This window comes from Coenobita brevimanus, chromosome 60 (genome assembly GCF_032717465.1).
Source record: "Coenobita brevimanus isolate Jiangsu-jjx chromosome 60, ASM3271746v2, whole genome shotgun sequence".
NCBI classification, from domain to species: Eukaryota; Metazoa; Arthropoda; class Malacostraca; order Decapoda; family Coenobitidae; genus Coenobita; species Coenobita brevimanus.
Window position 1 is genome coordinate 19,440,574 of NC_137013.1, and position 17,898 is coordinate 19,458,471.

The window sequence follows — 17,898 nt, forward strand, 5'->3', positions numbered from 1 at the left end:
TAATACACTTCATTCAGTGTTCAACCCGCATTTTTTGTAGCTCACATGCACTATATGTCTGAGATGAGGAGGAGTTATAAATGGTAATGAATTATATATCTCAGTATTGTGTGTCAATACTTTCTCGTATAATTTTCCTTTTACATTTAGTGAGAAAGCTCGATGTAATTTTAAAGTGCTTCTACTGCAGATAAAAAAGAATACTTATTCGAAGTTTCTAGCTTGTTTCGGTGACCCCTACATTTATTCAAACTTATTGTTCTTAAACAATTCAGAAGCCAGCTCTCTTTACATGTCTGCTTTTTTTATGTTTCCTAAATGTGTTTTTTTCACTCACAAATGTCTTCTGAGTTTTGGAAATAACTGGGTGTGTTTCTCAATCAGTTTTGGGTACATTTGTGGAAGTAGCATATTTAGCGATTTCACCCCAAAATACTATAAAACCATTACTCCAGGAAAATAGTTTTGAACTACCCCTAAAGCGGATGCTATCAGCCGTAACTAGTTCAAAACTGGTACTACTTTTTATCCTTGAAGTCAATAGACTTATCGAAAAGAAAACATCACCCACTTAATCTCAATAGGAGAAACACAACAGTTAAGGTCTTCTCTTCGGAAATCTGAATTTTAAAAGACCCATCTTGAACTTTGGAACTGCGTTTATGACGAACCAAGTATTGTTTATAAATTGTATATCTCAATGCAGCTATGTATTTACGTTTTCCTAATAATAAATATGATAATTTTCTTTTAAACTATATAATGCCTTTCGGATGTGGATAATGATATCACACGAACAGTTATACTGCTAAATTATTCCATTTTTAAAACGATTAGCAGCCTCAAGATTCCACTGTAATGAATAGTTATGCATGTAAAATAATATCCGTTTTATTTCTAAATTTCCAAGTTGTATACATGTCTCTAATCAAACGAAACACTTTGGGCGTGAATCCCACAAATGCCAGACTTCTTTACATGTGAATCAATTTCAACACACTTGTTACCTCATTTTGCCTTATTACTGATTTCCTTTTCCTAGAGGAAGTTCAGTGAGCTGAGAAGTGCTTTCTGAATTGTAGATACAACTGGGAATGTTTCCAAGCTAATTTAGAGCACAATTAGGGAAGTTTCATATTAAGTGTTTTAGCCCTCAATTATGCGAGATTTAGGATCACAACTATAACAGTTTTGAATTATTCCTAAAGCGGATACTGTTACTGTAACAAAACAACTTTACCATTTTTTGAAATCTGAAAAGCCAGTAGAAATGAAAAAAGTCACAGATGACCCTCTTCCTAAAAAACCTCGTCTACATTAATACAGTTCACTCAATGTTCTTCAAACTGCATTTTTTTTTTTTATCCAGCTGTCATGCCTTAAATGTCTAGGGAGATGAGGAACAATGTTATTAATTTATATTTATATATCTCATCATTCCGAGAGTTTTTTATGAGTCACAAGCTAATCAATATTTCTTGTCACAAGTTATCACAATTTTGAGAGATTTTGCCTAAGGAAATGTGGCTTATGGAATGACGCGAATCTTCATAATGTACAATTTTTTTTTTTTTTTTTTTTTTACATTGTCAGGAGGCTTGATGTAATTTTCAATTGCTACTACTACAGATAATAAAGAATAATAATTTAAGAGTTTCTTTCTTGTTTCGGTGACCCCCACATTGATTCAGAATTATTTTCCTTAAACAATTCAACGCCCAGCTCTCTTTACATGGAAATCGATTTTTGTTATATGTGAAATGGCGGGGGACAGGGCGACGTGGAGGCGATTTGTTTTTGGCCACCCCGTACGGGATTAAGGCGTCTGGCAATAGATAGATAGATAGATAGTTACCCATATGTGATATTTTTTCACCCTAACAAATGTCTTTTGTTTTGGAAATGACTGGGTGTTTACCAATCAGTTTTGAGTACATTTGTGGAAGTAGCATATTTAGCGATTTCGCCTCAAAATACGTTCATACAGCCATCACTGCAGTAAAACAGTTCTGAACTATCTCCGACGCGGATGCTATCAGCCTTAACTAGTTCAAAATTGTTCCAACTTTTAATCCTTGAAGTCACTGGTAAGATGAATTAAAAAAAAAAAAAAATCCAGTTAAACAACACGAGAGACACAACAGTTAAGGGTGACAGTACGGCAACATGATTTATGAAAGTCCCATTAAGAACAATAAAACTGCGTATATGAGGAACCAAATAATGTTTATAATTTGTATATCTAGTTCGGCTATTTACTTTTTTTAATAATATATATATGATAATAGATAATTTTCATTAAGATGATTTGTTGCCTATTGGAATGATTTTACCTTGATGAATATGGATACTGATATCACACGAACCGTCATACGTGAAAAATATTTTTCTCAATTTGATCATGATTCCACTTTAATTCCCAGTTATACAGATCAATATAACATTTGATTTATCTCAAAATTTCCAAGTTGTATACAGATCATTACTCAAACGAAACTCGTTCTTAAAGCCTTCAAGCTGCAACCTTCTTTACCTACGAATCAATTTCATCGTACGTGTTACCTCATTTAGCCTTGTTACTGATATTTTTTTTCCCCCGACAAGGAATTCCCTCAAGCTGAGGAATGTTTTCTGATTTTTAAATTCAATTGGGAGTGTTTCCTTGCTAATTTAGAGCACATTGCGGAGGTTGCTTATTTATTTAGTGTTTTCTCCCTCAGTTATAGTTTTCACATCCATCACTCCTGTAAAATAGTTTTTAACTACCCTCAGAGCGGATGCTATCAGTTGCAACTAGTTCACATTTGGCATTACTTTTTAACCTTTAAGTAACGGCTATGATTAATTAAAAAGAAAAAGGATACTCATCTAAAATGAAAAATACAGTTAATTTCAATACAGTCGACGCTCTCACCACCTGATTTTTATGACCCATAAACAATATAACTGCATATATGAGGAACGAAAGTAATGTTTATAAATTGTACAAGTGCTCGTGGGCTCATCGGGCCCCTCGCACTTGCTCCTGCGGAGAGCTCTCGCGTTTATGTGCCGTTCTAATCTAACGTTGTCACTATCGGCCATCAAGACGACATAAAAAGGCCCTTGATGGTCTTCATGTGCTGTTCTACTGTAATGTTGTCACTTCGATTTTTTGCAGCTAAACAGTTGACCGTGTTATCTGCAGCTTCGCGAATGGAACCCAAGTTGTCCGAATGCTAGTCCGAAGTACACACTGCTACTGCTACAGTTTATTGTAGTTCTACCTCTGGGCAAAAAATTCTACGGAGATCCTATGCCGGGCTCCGGGAGCAGCGTTTTAGTCAGAATGTGAGCGCTCAATAAATAGGAATTTTTTCAATGGTGATCGAACCAGGTTTTTTTTACATCTGATTTTTTTGCGATTTGTGTGTCAACTTTGGTGCAATTTGAATGTGTAGTTTCGGCTGCCCAAAACACACACACACACACACGCACACACAAACACACATACGGCTTCTGCTATAGTATATTAGACATCTCAGTACGGCTATGTATTTTCTTTTCCTAAATATATATCTCTGATAATCATATATATAAAAAAAATTTCCCTTTAAACGGTAATATTGCCTTTCGGACTAATATTACCTTAGTAAATATGGATACTGATATCACACGAACGGTCATACTACTAAAATATTCAATCTTTAAAATAAGATCAGGAGGTTCAAAATGCCATTTGAAACCCTTAGTTATACAGATAATAATATCCGTTTTATCTCTAAATTTCCTAATAAAACGATAATCTTTGAGTTTAATCCCCTAAATAATCAAAACCTGCTTTACCTGTGAATCAATTTCATCCTTCATATTACCTCATTTAGACTTATTACTAATTTATTTTCTTTTTTGAGGCTGAATTTTTTTGCCCGCAAATATGTTTTCTGAATTTTAAATAGAATTGGGTGTGTTTCTCATAGAATTTGAAGTACATTCGTCGAAGTGACAATTTAGTGTGTTCGCCTTTAATTATGCGGTTTTTAGGATCAATCAAGTTTTGAATTACTCCTAAAGCGGATTCTTTTACCATAATAAACTTTGTCTCATTTTTTATCCTGAAGTTCGCCGTACAAATGAAAAAATGTCAAAATGACCCTCTTCCTAATGTAAAAACCTAAAAAATCTCCAGACGATATTAATACAGTTCATTCAGTGTCCCTTCAACGTGCACTTTTTTTTGTAGATGTCTGGTGAGATGAGGAATAAAGTTATAAATGATGGTTAATTATATATCTCGGTATTCCGATAGTGTTTATACTTTCTCCTATTAATTTTAATGAGAGTCTGAAGCTAATCAGTATTTCCTCTCACGAGTTATCACAGTTTCGAGAGGTTTTAGCTAAGGAAATGTGGACCTTCATATTGTGCAAATATATATATATTTTTTTTAAGTCAATAAGGAAGCGTGACGTAATTTTCAAGTGCTTCTACTGCAGATGAAAAAGAATACTCATTCGAAATTTCTCGCTTGCTGCTTTGATCCTCACATCATTTCGAAGTTACTGCTCTCAAACACCTCAGACAAAAGCTCACTTTACATGTCGATAGATTTCTTGTTATATCTTTCCCAAATGTGATTTTCTCACGCTCAGAAAGGGCATCTGAGATATAGAATTAATTAGGAGTGCTTCCCAATAAATTTTGAGCATATTTGTGGAAGTTGCATACTTAGCGATTTTGCATAAAAATAAGTTTATACAGCCATCAATCAGGAAAATAGTTTTGACCTACACCCAAAGCGGATTGTAACAGCCGTAAGTAATGCACAATTCTACTTCTTTTTATCGACTTCATGGCCAGGGCGAATAAAAAAAAAAAAAAGTACTAATTGAAAATTAAAAATCCAGATAATCTCAGAAGACGGACACAAGAGTTCAGGTCGAAGCTACTGTAGCCTGATTTTTTTCTTAGACTCATCATGAACAATAAACCTGCCTACATGCAAAACCACATAAGGTTTATAAGTTGTATGTCCCAGTACGGCTGTATTTACTTTTTCCTAATAGTATATACCTGATTACCAATACAGTAACAGTTTTATTGTAAACGATTTATTGCTTTTCGGACTGATTTTACTATGGTAAATATGGATAATGATACTAAACGAACCGTCGTACAGAGAAAATATTCCCCTTTTTATATACGACCAGCAGGCTGAATATGCCGTTTTCAAGCCCTAGTTAGAGATAAAAATAATATCCGTTTTATCTATAAATTTTTCCAAGTTGTATACACGTCTCTAATCAATCGATACTCTTTGGGCTTAAATCCCTCAAATGCCAGACTTGTTTACCTGTGATTCAATTTCATCCTACGTGTCATCTCATTTAGCCTTGTTACTGATTTTTTTTTCCGAGACGGAAATTCCGGAAGCTCAGAAATGTTTTCTGTATTACAGATACAATTGGGAGTGTTTCCTAGCTAAAATAGAGCATAATTGGGGAAGTTTCATATTTAGTGTTATAGCCATCAATTTTGCGATATATAGGATCACTCGAGTATGACAATTTTGAAGTATTCCTAAAGCGGATCGTTTTACAGTGACAAAACAAGTATACCATTTTTAAAAAATCTAGAGTGACCACTACAAATGAAAAAAGTTACAGATGACCCTCTTTCTTACATAAAAATCTAAAAAATCTTCAGATGATGTTAATACAGTTCATTCAGTGTTCTTCAGATTTTTTTTTTTTTTTTGTAGCTCTCCTGCACTAAATGTCTAGTGAAATGAGGAATAAAGTTATAAATGGTAATTCATTATATATCTCGGTACTCCGAAGGTGTTTAGCTTTAGACACAAAAATTAATACGGGAAAGTATAATCAATATTCCTTCTCACGAGTTATCACAAATTTTGAGAGATTTTACCCAAGGAAATGTGGCTTCTGGGGTGACACGAACGTTCATAATGTACAGCTGGCCGCACTCCCGCGAGGGCCACAGCGTTGTCAACGCTGGCCAAGATATTGACTCTGAAACACTAGTAGAGAGATGCGTTCGAAGCATCCACAGCCAGTAAGAGAGAGTCGTACAGAGAGAGTTTGGGGGGGAGGAAGGGGGTTTGAGGAGAGTGGGGGGATACCTATGCACGAGAGGTGAGGGATGACGTCTGAAACATGAGTGGAAGGCTGGAAGCTATATATAATAAAAATCTACAATACCTGGTAAAAAATATATATTTTAATACCCTTATTGTCAAGTTATTACCGCTGTGAAAAGTGGCACAGTTAAAGCTTGGAAACCATAAAGCATAATGCTATTGAATATAGCAAATGTGAATCCTTAATACTGCATGCGGTAATTGCTGACACCCCTAGCACACACCTCCGTATCCTCCTTATCAAGCGTTTCCTAACACCCGACAACAAACACCGCATTTAGGGATGCTGTATCACTCTTTTACCTTACTATTTTTTCTACATTCTGATTAATGATACTAAACGCTAAATGCTATAGTCAGATTTTGCTATGTAAAAATTTACATCGATAAGAGATAGGCAAAGAGGCACGGACACGATGGCAACAGATGGTTGTTTGTAAAAATGAAATTATGGGCGTCTTGACCAATGAGGCTTTAAACAATTTGTGATTCTCTCTCTCTCTCTCTCTCTCTCTCTCTCTCTCTCCCGCTCTTGCTCTCTCTCTCTCTCTCTCTCTCTCTCTCTCTCTCTCTCTCTCTCTCTATCTATCTATCTATATATATATCTATATATATCTATCTATCTATCTATCTATCTATCTATCTATCTATCTATATATATATATATATATATATATATATATATATATATATATATATATATATATATATATATATATATATATATTTAATCTGCTATCATGTGAAGGTCAATGGGAGCCCTGATAACTCCACGATGCGATGACGCAACGATGCGATTTTCAACTGCTTGTTACGTAACGCTAGATATGGGCGATGTTGATATGTGCCAGTGGTGTCAGCAGCTGCCACATTCCGGATGAAGTTACTTACATTTGTTACATGTGATTAATAAACAGCATTCTGATTCATTATTTTCAGGCAGTTTTTGTCTGTATTTTACAGTGTCCATTGCTTGGAAACAATAAAATAAAATACGATTAAAGTCTACAATTATGAATCTTGATCGGTTGTCTTTGTTTTGCAGTATAATATTTGAAGTTGATCTTTTTACTTTTCATGATGGCAAAAGTAACACCGAAAAAAAAAAAAAAATTCTTTTAATAAATATTACACTTTTCTGTCGCCTCAACAATCGTCATATCTCGCCTCTCGTGTACAGGCACCCACCTACCCACCTCAAACCCGCTCCCTCCCCCAGTCCTGTGAATGCTTCGATCAGAGCTCACTACTAATGATTCGCGGTTACTATCTCGGCCAGCGTTGCCAACACTAAGGTGGCCCTCGCGGGAGTGCGGCCAACTGTACAAATATTCCTTCTTTTTTACATTCAATCATGAAGCCCCAAGTAATTTTCAAGTGATTATACCGCAGATACAAAACAATTCTCACGCGAAATTTCTCGCTTGTTGCTTTGACCCTCAAATTAATTCAAGCTTACAGTTACTAAACACTTCAGCTGCCAGCTCTCTTTACATGTCAATCGATCTGGTGTTATGTTTCCTTTTTTTTTTTTTTTTTTCTTTCAAAAACGTCTTCTGAGTTTTGCAATGAATTGAGAACATTTGTGGAAGTTGCATACTTAGCGTTTTCGCTAAAAAATAAGCTTATACGGTCATCAGTCAGGAAAATACTTTTGTCCTACGCGGAAAGCGGATGTTATTAGCCGTAACCAGTTCACAGTTTGACTACTTTTTATCCTTGATGTCACGGCTGATACGAATAAAAAAAAGATATACTAATCGGAAATTAGAAATCCAGGTAATCTCAGTACGACGGACACAAGAGTTCAAGTCGACTCTCCTGCAGCCTGATTTCTTTTTTACACCCATCATGAATTGCGTATATGTGAAAGTAGGTAATCTTTATATGTTGTATGTCTCAGTACTTCCATGTATTTACTTTTTCCAAAAATATATACCTGATTATCAATACAAAAAGAATTTTTTGTAAACGATTTTTTGCCTTTCGGAGTGATATTACCATAGTAAACATGGATAATGATATCGCACGAACCGTCATACATAGAAAATATTTATTTTTTAAAAATAATTGATCAGAATAGTCGATGCTTCTTTAATACCTTAGTTATACAGACAAAAATAATATAAGTATAAATTTCCAAGTTGTTTTTACGCCTCTTATTAAGGGAAACTCTTTGAGCATAAATCCCTCATATGCAACCTATGAATCAACTTCATCCAACCTATTACCTCTTTTAGCCTTGTTACTGATTTTTTTTTTTTCACCCTCGGAAATGTTTTCTGAATTTAACATAAAATTGCGGGTATATCGAGTCTAACAGAGCACACGTGTGGAAGTTGAAGATTTAGTGTTTTCGCCCTCAATAGTATGGTTTTTAGGACCATACAAGTATATTAGTTTTCAATTATTTCTAAAATGGATGTTTCTTCCGTAAGAAAACAATTTGACCATTTTCTAAATATTAAGTTATCACTACAAATGAAAAGAAATTACAAATGACCCACTTCCTTACGTAAGAATATAAAGTCTCCAGACGACATTAATACAATTCTTTCATTGTTCCTTCAACCTGCATTTTTGTAGCTCATAACTATATGTCTAAGATGATTAGTTATAAATGATAATTATTTATATATCTGTATTGCGACAGTGTTGATACATTCTCGTATAAATTTTTAGGTGAGAGTCAAATGCTCATCAACATTCCTTCTCACTAGATATAAAAGTTTTGAGAGATTTTACCTGGGGATATGTGGTTTATGGTGCAGCATGAATCTTCAAAATGTGGAAGTTTTCATTTTCCTTTTAACATTATTGAGGAGGCTCGATATAATTTTATATTGCTTCTACTGCAGATAAAAAAGAATACCCATTCGAAGTTTGTAGCTTTTTCGGTGACCCAAACATTAATTCAAACTTGTTGTTCTTAATTCAGACGCCAGCTCTCTTTATATTTAAATCGATTATTGTTATATGTTTCCTAAATGTGATTTTTTCACCCTCAGAAATGTCCTGAGTTTTGAAATAATTGGGTGTGTTTCCCAATCAGTTTTCAGTACGTTTCTGGAAGGAGCATATTTAGCGATTTCGCCACAGAATACGTTTATACAGCCATCACTCCAGTAAAATAGTTTTGAACTACCCCCAAAGCGGATGTTATCAGTCGTAACTAGTTTATAGCTGGTACTACTTTTTTATCCTTGATGTCAAGACCGATGAATTTTAAAAATAAAAAACGACAATAATCGAAAAAAAAAAAATCTCAGTTAATGTCAATAGGAGAGAAACAACAGTTAAGATCGACGCTTCGGCAACCTGAATTTTAAAAGACCCATCATGAACAAAAAAACTGAGTATATAAGGAACTGAGTAATATTTACTAATTCTATATCTCAGTACGGCTATGTATTTACTTTTTCTTAATAATATCTATCTACTAAAAAAAAAAAAAAACTAATCGATATATTGCCTTTCGGACTGATATTACCTTGGTAAATATGGATAATGAGATAATGATATCACACGAACCATCATACTGCTAAAATATTCCATTTTTTAACTTTGATCAGGAGCCTCAAGATCTCACTGTAATGAATAGTTATACTGATAAAAATAATAACCTTTTTATCTCTAAATTTCCAAGTTGTATACGCATCTCTAAACAAACGAAACTCTTTGGGCTTACACCCCTCAAATGCCAGACTTCTTTACCTGTGAATCAGTTTCATTCTACGTGTTACTTCATTTAACCTTGTTACTGATTTCTTTTTCCGAGACGGAGATTCCGTGAGCTCAGAATATTTTTCTGAATTATAATTACAGCTGAGAATGTTGCCTCGCTAATTTAGAGCACAACTGGGGAAGTTTCATATTTAGTGTTTTCGCCGTCAATTATGGTGGTGGTGGAATATTAACCTCAGCGCACTGAGGTACGGGCAAACATGAGCCCGTTAAGTGGGATGCCTTGCTTGCATCATCATAAAATTAGCGAGGAGGAGGGTAGTTGGACACCACCCGGAGCAGCGTGGAGAGTGGCACTCTTGATAAAATTTCTGGGGCATCAGTGATGTCCACCCCTGTACGTATAAAGTCGGTACCCAGTCGCGAGCGGAAGGCATGTGCGACTGGGCATCTCAAGATATAATGTAAGAGTGGCTCTTCCTCCACTTCGTGACAGTGCTCACATGGGTCTGGTCGGGTATGAGCAATTTGATTGTAGGACAGGTATCCTAAACGGAGGCGGCGCAGATGCACAAGAACATTATTGGGGACGGCAGACAGAGATGGCAGTGGCTCATATCTCGTGGCTACCGCGTACCAGGTAGCCGATCGGGAGGCTTCCGTGACACAGAGACGATGGTCATCTCGAGCCCACTGCCACACTGTTGCCTTAGCTGTATTAAGTGTTCTGCGTGGACCTTCCCTAAGAACAAAAGTGATCTCTGGGAGGGAGCACGCAGAATGCGCCGCCTGATCTGCACGCTCATTACCCGCCAGACCAACGTGCCCTGGCACCCAGTGGAGGATTACCTTATTTCCACGGCTTGCTATGCGAGCTGCATATTTGTGAATGGAGGACAACAAGAACTGATTGTCCTCCAGGGAGCGTGAACGGATGGTCTGGATCGCTGAGAGTGAGTCAGAATGAATCACCACGCTGTCATATTTCTGTCTGTAGGCATGCCGTAAAGCCTGCAGAATAGCTGTAAGCTCCGTCTGGAAGACAGATACATCCTGTGTAAGGCGCCACGACGCCACCACATTCTTACAGACGAAGGCTGCCCCAGCAGCTCCGCCTGCAGTAACTGAGCCGTCAGTGTAGAAGTCTACGGTCCTTTCATGCCGCAGCCCTTCCACCCGCTCAAGAGCCCGTTGCCGAAGGAGAGCAGGGACGGAATCCCGTGCCCTGCCCCCCTCCGGACAAACAAACTCAAAAGAAGGTGGTGACCAGGGTGGTGGGTCAGTGTAGCCCACACAGGGTGCATCTGGTTCCTCGCAGATACCAGCAGCCACTCCCAGCCCATGCATCGCAGCAACCAGCCCACGGACCCAGTCTCTACCAGGTGTATTATCTGGAGGTCGGGCAAGCAACCGTGTCAGCAGAGTTGAGACCGCAAGCTGGGGTCTACGCTGCACAAGCTGGAGGACAACTGCTGTAGCCCGGAGTACGACCCTACCTCTCAAAGAGGGAAGGCCGCCTTCCAGACGGAGGTTTACTATTCTGGTCCACATGGGGGCGCGGAGCATGATGCGTAGTGCTTCATTCTGAATCACCTCCAGCGATCCAGCCACTTTCGGGGGCAAGCTTGTCAGACAGATAGCGCTGTAGTCGACCATCGACCGGATGGCGTGCACATAGAAGGTGCGGAGGACCCCAAACGAGGCCCCCAGTCCCTTTCTAGAAAGAAATCGAAGTGCTGCCATCCGAGTCTTAGCCTTCTCTCGCAGGTACCTGATATGACTTGTGAACTTTAACCCTGTGTCCATCCACACTCCCAGATACTTATGTGTAGTCACACACGTCAATGGTTGCCCTCCCAGCAACAACGGAAAAGCCGGTGGGCGGAGACCAAAGGGCATATGACGAGTCTTCGCCATATTGACCTTTAGCCCCAGTTCCGCCGACTTCCTGTATAGCCGTGAGAGGGCTTCATTGGCTTGTGTGTAGCAGTCTCTTCTCGGGAAAACTAGAACCAGATCGTCCGCATATGCAAGAAGCGTGACTCCCCGGCCGTAATTCACATCTAAAAGCCCCTCCATCAAGATGTTGAAGAGGATGGGGCTTAGGACACTGCCCTGAGGCGTGCCGTTTTCGTGTGAATATGACGGGGAGACAAGTCCTTGGAAGCGGACGCTGGCAGTTCTCTCGAGGAAGAAGTCCTGAATCCATTGTAGGAGTTTGCCTCCCACCCCTCGAGCCACAAGGGCACTAAGAATAACCAGGGGGCTTGCCAGCTCAAAAGCTTTTTCTAGATCGAGGAAGACTGCCATCCCCACTCCACCCCGAAGCTCCCCGAGGAAAGACGCCAAGCAGTGTGCAGCACTGCGGCCGTGATGGTAAGCAAATATCCTCGGGTGTAGTGGACCCAGACGCCATGTAAGTCTTGCCCTCACTACCCTCTCAGCTGTCTTTCCTATACAACTGAGCAGGGAGATGGGACGCATGGCGCCTGGGTCGTTTGGCTTCGGAATGGGGTGGATGACAGCAGTCTTCCACGACCTCGGTAATCGCCCCTCAGACCAGGAGAGATTTATCAGATCTAAGAGTCGCTTCTTTTCACAATCTCCAGCATGGGACAGTATCGAATAAGTAAGCCCGTCTAGCCCAGGAGCAGTGTCAGCCCTGCGCCGCAAAGCTACCTGGAGCTCATCATCCGTGATGGGGCAATCCGCCACATCAGGACAAGCACAAGCTTTTCGGATAACCGCAGCGCGAGAGTCCGACAGTTGCTCCTGTTGGGCTAGAACGGACCTCTGGAGATTGTGGGAGGCTGAGCGATCTGCAAAGTGTTTAGCCAGGCGGTCAGCCTCTGAGGCCGGGTCAGGGTGTGACGGCGGACGAGAGGGGCGGGGATCGGTGATGGACCGCAACCTTCTCCACATCTGTCGGAGAGTGGAGTGAGGTCCTAAAGTCCGACACCACCGAACCAACGCCTCTTCCCGAAGGCGACGCTTCTCAACCAGGACGTGTCGGGACACAGCCTCCAAGCGTCTTCGAAGAGGTGAGTTTCGACGCCGCCGGTAATCTCGACGCGCCGCATTCAGCCGCCTATTCAGCTCCCTGACTCGGTCACAGTAGAACCAACCGTCCCGGTATGACCTCGAGAATCGCCGCCTCTGAGGGATTGCCTCTGTGGCAGCTTGCCTGAAGACACAGGCTACTTGATCCGCCAGTCTCTCCAAGTCTGTGGGGGGGGGGGATGAGGAAAAAGCGCCGGCTAGAGCTCGCTCGAAAGCCGCCCAGTCCGCTCTCTCCACATCCCACCGTGATGGCGGGTCGGGAGGTGGGAGGGGAGTTAAACCTAGCTCAGTAACTATAGCAAAGTGGTCACTCATGAGGGTGGGGTGTATGGACCAACGTGCCAAATCCACTAAGGAATCTGACACGAAGGTTAAATCCAGACGCCCCCCCCTAACATGAGTGGGTCCTGTGACATCTGTCAACAGAGACACACCAGCCATTTCCTCTAATACTAGGGCTATGTGCCGTCCTGCCTCATTGGACCTTTGCGTTGATTGCAAGAGGTCATGGTGCTCATTAAAGTCGCCCCCAAAGAGCACGGGCTCCCTAGTAGCTTGGGAGAACAAGTCCCCCAACTCCAGGGCAGCACCGGGTCTGCTGTATACATTGTATACCGTGAGAGACGACTGAGCAAGTTGTAGTTGCACACCATGAACCTCTACATCAGTTCCACAGAATGGAGTGGGCTTACACACTGTGAAAGCGATGTGGTCCTGGACTAAAATGGCACATCCTCTAGTAATACCCCGGACATAAGGGAGGAGATGAGTGGTGTATCCCGGCAGACGGAACGGGGATCTCTCCCCCAGCAGAGTCTCTTGCAGAAGGAACACGTGAGGTTGGTCCCTCACTGCCACCTCCTGGAGTAGTGAGAGCTTCTTCAGTACTCCCGCACAGTTCCACTGCATGATCTTGAGGGAGGTGGGGATCCCCGGTCTGGGGAAAGTTGGAGCCGTGTGCCCGACTCCTCCTGCAGCACATGCAGAGACCATGGGGCCTCCCGTGAGTCCGCTGGGGAGCGCTGGCGACTGCGGCTCCGACTGTGGTCTTTTGGTGAGTGCAGCCGGCGATTGCGGTGCTGGCACCTGTTCCTCGGTCTCTCCCTGGCACCCTCGGGAACTGTGGGAGCTGAACCCTCCTGTTCTTCGCCCTGTGATATCAGTTTTGTCTGTGATGGCTCCTGTTCTGTGGCCTGTGATGTTGTGGGTATCGCCCCAGGATACAGCTTGTCCGTCTCCACATCCAGGACTGATTTGGCCCTTGCCAGGAACTGTTCCTTCGGCACCGTGGTTGGTATAAACTCTACCATGAGCTGCAGGAGGTGCATCGCAATGGACTTCCCAACCTCCATCACCTGCTCCATGGTGACTGCTGGTTGAGCTGGGGCCGTAGGAGGTGGAGAAGGAGGTGAGGGAGGCAGGCAGTAGTGGTGAGGTGTCTGACTGGGCCCTGACGACGGTGCAGGAGGGTTGTGGACCTCCGCCACTGTGGTGATGATCGTAGGTGTTGGGAGTGGTGGGAATGCTTCTGGAGCTAGAGCCGGTGCAGGTGGTGGTGCCTGACGTTGCTGCCCCCAAACAAAAGTGCCTGGAGGAGCTGGGGAGGCAAGGGAGGTCTGCTGCTGTTTTACCCAAGCCACTTGATTTTCTCTCCCCTGATTTACTCTCTGTGTTCTGGCTGGGCAGTTGGGGTGCCAGGCGTGATGTGCCCCCTTGCAGTTGGGGCATCTTGCAGTGACCGCCTCCTTTGCCTTGAATTTGTTCAGGCATATCGTGGTGTCGTGCGCCCCACTGCAGATGCCGCATACGAAGGGTCTGGTGCAAGTGGTCCTGTGGTGGCCATAGCGCTGGCACCGGTAGCACCTCAGTGGCTCTGGTGTGAAGGGGCGCAGCCAAAATTTGCCCCAGTTCCCTAGATCTAAAGACGGGACTATGGGGCCATGCAGGGTCACAAGGACCTGTAGTGTTTCCTCCCTGGTGCGCTGATGCTGGCACCTCTCTGCCTCCTCTACTAGTTCGTGTCTGCGCAGGAGATCGAGTGGCATTCTCCTGGGGTACCCCATAACCACTGCCTTTGTTGTTTGTCCCCCTTTCTGTAGTTCTATGATCTTTACCATAGAAGCCTCGTCCTCTGCTACCTGCTTTAGTTGTTGATATGCCACCTCTGTTTGAGGGATGAGGACACAGCTGTCGTCCCGGCCGAAGCGGTTCTGTACAGCTAGGTCCGGCAGCTGCGCCTCGAGAGCGGCTACCGCATCGTATGAGGTGGCGTACCCCTCCTGTTGTGGTACTCTGAAAGCAGGGAAGGCGGAGCGCGGAGGCGGAGGTGCGGATACCGACACTGATGGGCGTGCCCGAGGCACTGGCCGAGCAGGAGGTGGTGTTGTAAAAACCTCCCCTGCCTTCCTGGTATTTTTCCATTTTCCCCCTTTGGTTACCAGGGTAAAACCATCCTCATTGGCAATGGCAGGGGTTGCCGCAGGTGGTGCGGAGGCGGCCGGCGCAGATGTGGAGGTCGTGGCGGATGTCTGGGAAGGGCGGGGGTCAAGGGGTGCCAGCAGTGCAAGGTCCGTATCCTCTGTCGTGCGCGGTGGATTGCACGGAGCCGCAGTGGTTTCAGGTGTGTAGGAGGCAGGCTTGGTTTTCGGGGCGGGCGCTGGCTTTGAGAAGCCGCAGAGGTCTGAGGACGCCGGGAGAACTACATCCATGACCTCCGTGGTCCGCAGCATCTTGCGGGGAGCTGCTGAGGCTTCCGTGTGTGCACTCTCACCTCGGGATCCGATGGACATTCCTGCTTGTCCATGAGTGTTCGATGGTGGGTCAGTCGATCCCGTAGACGAGTTGCTCTCTCCTGACCTGTGCCTGGTTCGTTTCTGCTTCCCTGACGTCGGTGGCTTCCTGTTACCAGTGAGAGGCCGCGGTATCTTTGACTCCAGTCGTGGATCTCGGGATGCATGGGGCACCCGCGGGAGGCTCTTGGATGTCGACATCCTTGGCTCGCCCTCGTTGGCGGCCGACACACCACACTCACACTCTCAATCACACACACAATCACACAGAATTAAAGAAGGAGCCTACCTACTGTGGTGGAACTGCCCCCCCGCTAGCGGAGTACGACAGCCCTTGCCACAGCCCCGAAGGTCTTTGCCTAAACCCTAACAGTGTTTGGCCCACCTCTGCAGCTTCCTATAACCACCCCTACTAAGGGGCCCCCTTGTGTACCTGGCCTGCGCCAGGAAACCGCGGGGTTCGGCGTCGTACCACGTACCAGAGGACGCTGAGGGCCAGAAAGGAAGTAAAGTAGAAGGAACGAAAGACCCACGAAAGGGCGGGTGCACACAAGTGTGCGCACCCCGGTACACAGACGTGGGGGAAGACCAGAAAGCTTGGCCGGGAATACTGCAAATGCAATGCGAAGCACAGGATATAGTGATACGCACTAGGGCAGCCAGAAGACTACTGGAGTGATCTGAGACAAGATTCTCACACCACAACGGCAGTCAGAAAATGCGAAACAGCCGCAACAGCAGACACCTCAAGCACTGGCGTGAGACAAAAGGGCAGAGCAGCTCAATCAACGCCGAACCGGAGAGCTGTTACCCTTGTTGTGGCAAGACAGGAGCAGGAGGTGTCGATGGTACGGCGGTCAGCAGGAGAGTGCGTCAATTATGCCGTTTTAGGATCACTTTAGTATAACAGTTTTGAATTACTCCTAAAGCGGATGCTTTTACCTTAACAAAACTTTCCCATTTTTTAAAATCTAAAGTTACGAGTACAAATGAAAAAAGTCACAGGTGACCTTCTTCCTAAAGTAAAAATAAAAAAAAACAAGCTCACTCAATGTTCTTCAAATTGCATGTTTTTTGTAGCTGTCATGCACTAAATGTCTAGGATACTATTAGCCGTAACTAGTTCATAACTGGACTCCTTTTTATAGTTACGTCATGGCCAAGACGAATAAAAAAAGAATTACTAATCGGAAATGATCAATCTCAACATGACGGACACAACCGTTCAGTTGATTGTCCTGCAGCCTGATTTTATTAGTCCCTCACGAACAATAAAACTGCGCATATGAGAAATCATGTAATGTTTATAAATTGTAATTCTCAGTACGGCCATGTATTTACTGTTTCCTAATATTATATATCTGATTATCATTACAAACAGAATTTTCTTTTAAACAATTGCCTTTCGGAGTGGTTTTACCATGGTAAATACGGATAATATCACACGAACTGTCATACAGAGAAAATATTCCAATTTTTATATTTGATCAGGAAACTCAAGATGCCACTTTAAAGCCCTAGTTATACAGATAAAAGTAATATCTGTTTAATTTGTAAATTTCCAATTTGTTTTCACGTCTTTGAGCTTAAACGAAATGGCAGACTTTTTTACCTGTGAGTCAATTTCATTCTACGTATTACCTCATTTAGCCTTGTTACTGATTTCTTTTTCCGAGACGGAAATTCCGCATGCTCAGAATTTTTTTCTGAATTATAGATACAATTGGGAGTTTTTCCTATCTAATTTAGAGCACAGTTGGAGAAGTTTTATATTTAGTGTTTTCCCCCTCAATTATGCGGTTTTCAAGATCACTCAAGTATAACAGTTGTGAATTATTCCTAAAGTGGATGCTTTTACCCTAACAAAACAACTTTACTTTTATTTTTTGTCTAAAGTCACCACCACAAATGGAAAAAATCATAGATGACCCTCTTGCTAACGTAAAAATATAAAAAATCTGCAGACGACATTATTATAGTTCACTCATTGTTTTTGAAATTGCGTGTTTTTTGTAGCTGTCATGCACTAAATGTCTAGGGACATGAGGCATAAAGTTATTAATGATAATTAATTATATACCTCCTTAATCCGAGAGAGTTTACACGAACCTGGATGATGTGCAAATGTTCCTGCTTTTTCTTTTACTGCAGATAAGAAAAAATACTCCTTATAAATTTCTCGCATGTTGCTTTGACCTCCACATGAACTGAAACTTACTGTTCTTA

At 42.4% G+C, this 17,898-nt stretch overlaps 1 protein-coding gene across 1 annotated transcript; it reads right to left on the reverse strand.

Moving 5' to 3' along the window:
* Window positions 1-10,126: 10,126 nt before the first annotated feature.
* On the reverse strand, window positions 10,127-13,324 carry LOC145403306 (uncharacterized). Its single transcript, XM_080275108.1, has one exon. The coding sequence runs from the start codon at window positions 13,322-13,324 to the stop codon at window positions 10,127-10,129; it is 3,198 nt and encodes a 1,065-aa protein (XP_080131234.1).
* Between the last annotated feature and the right edge of the window lie 4,574 nt (window positions 13,325-17,898).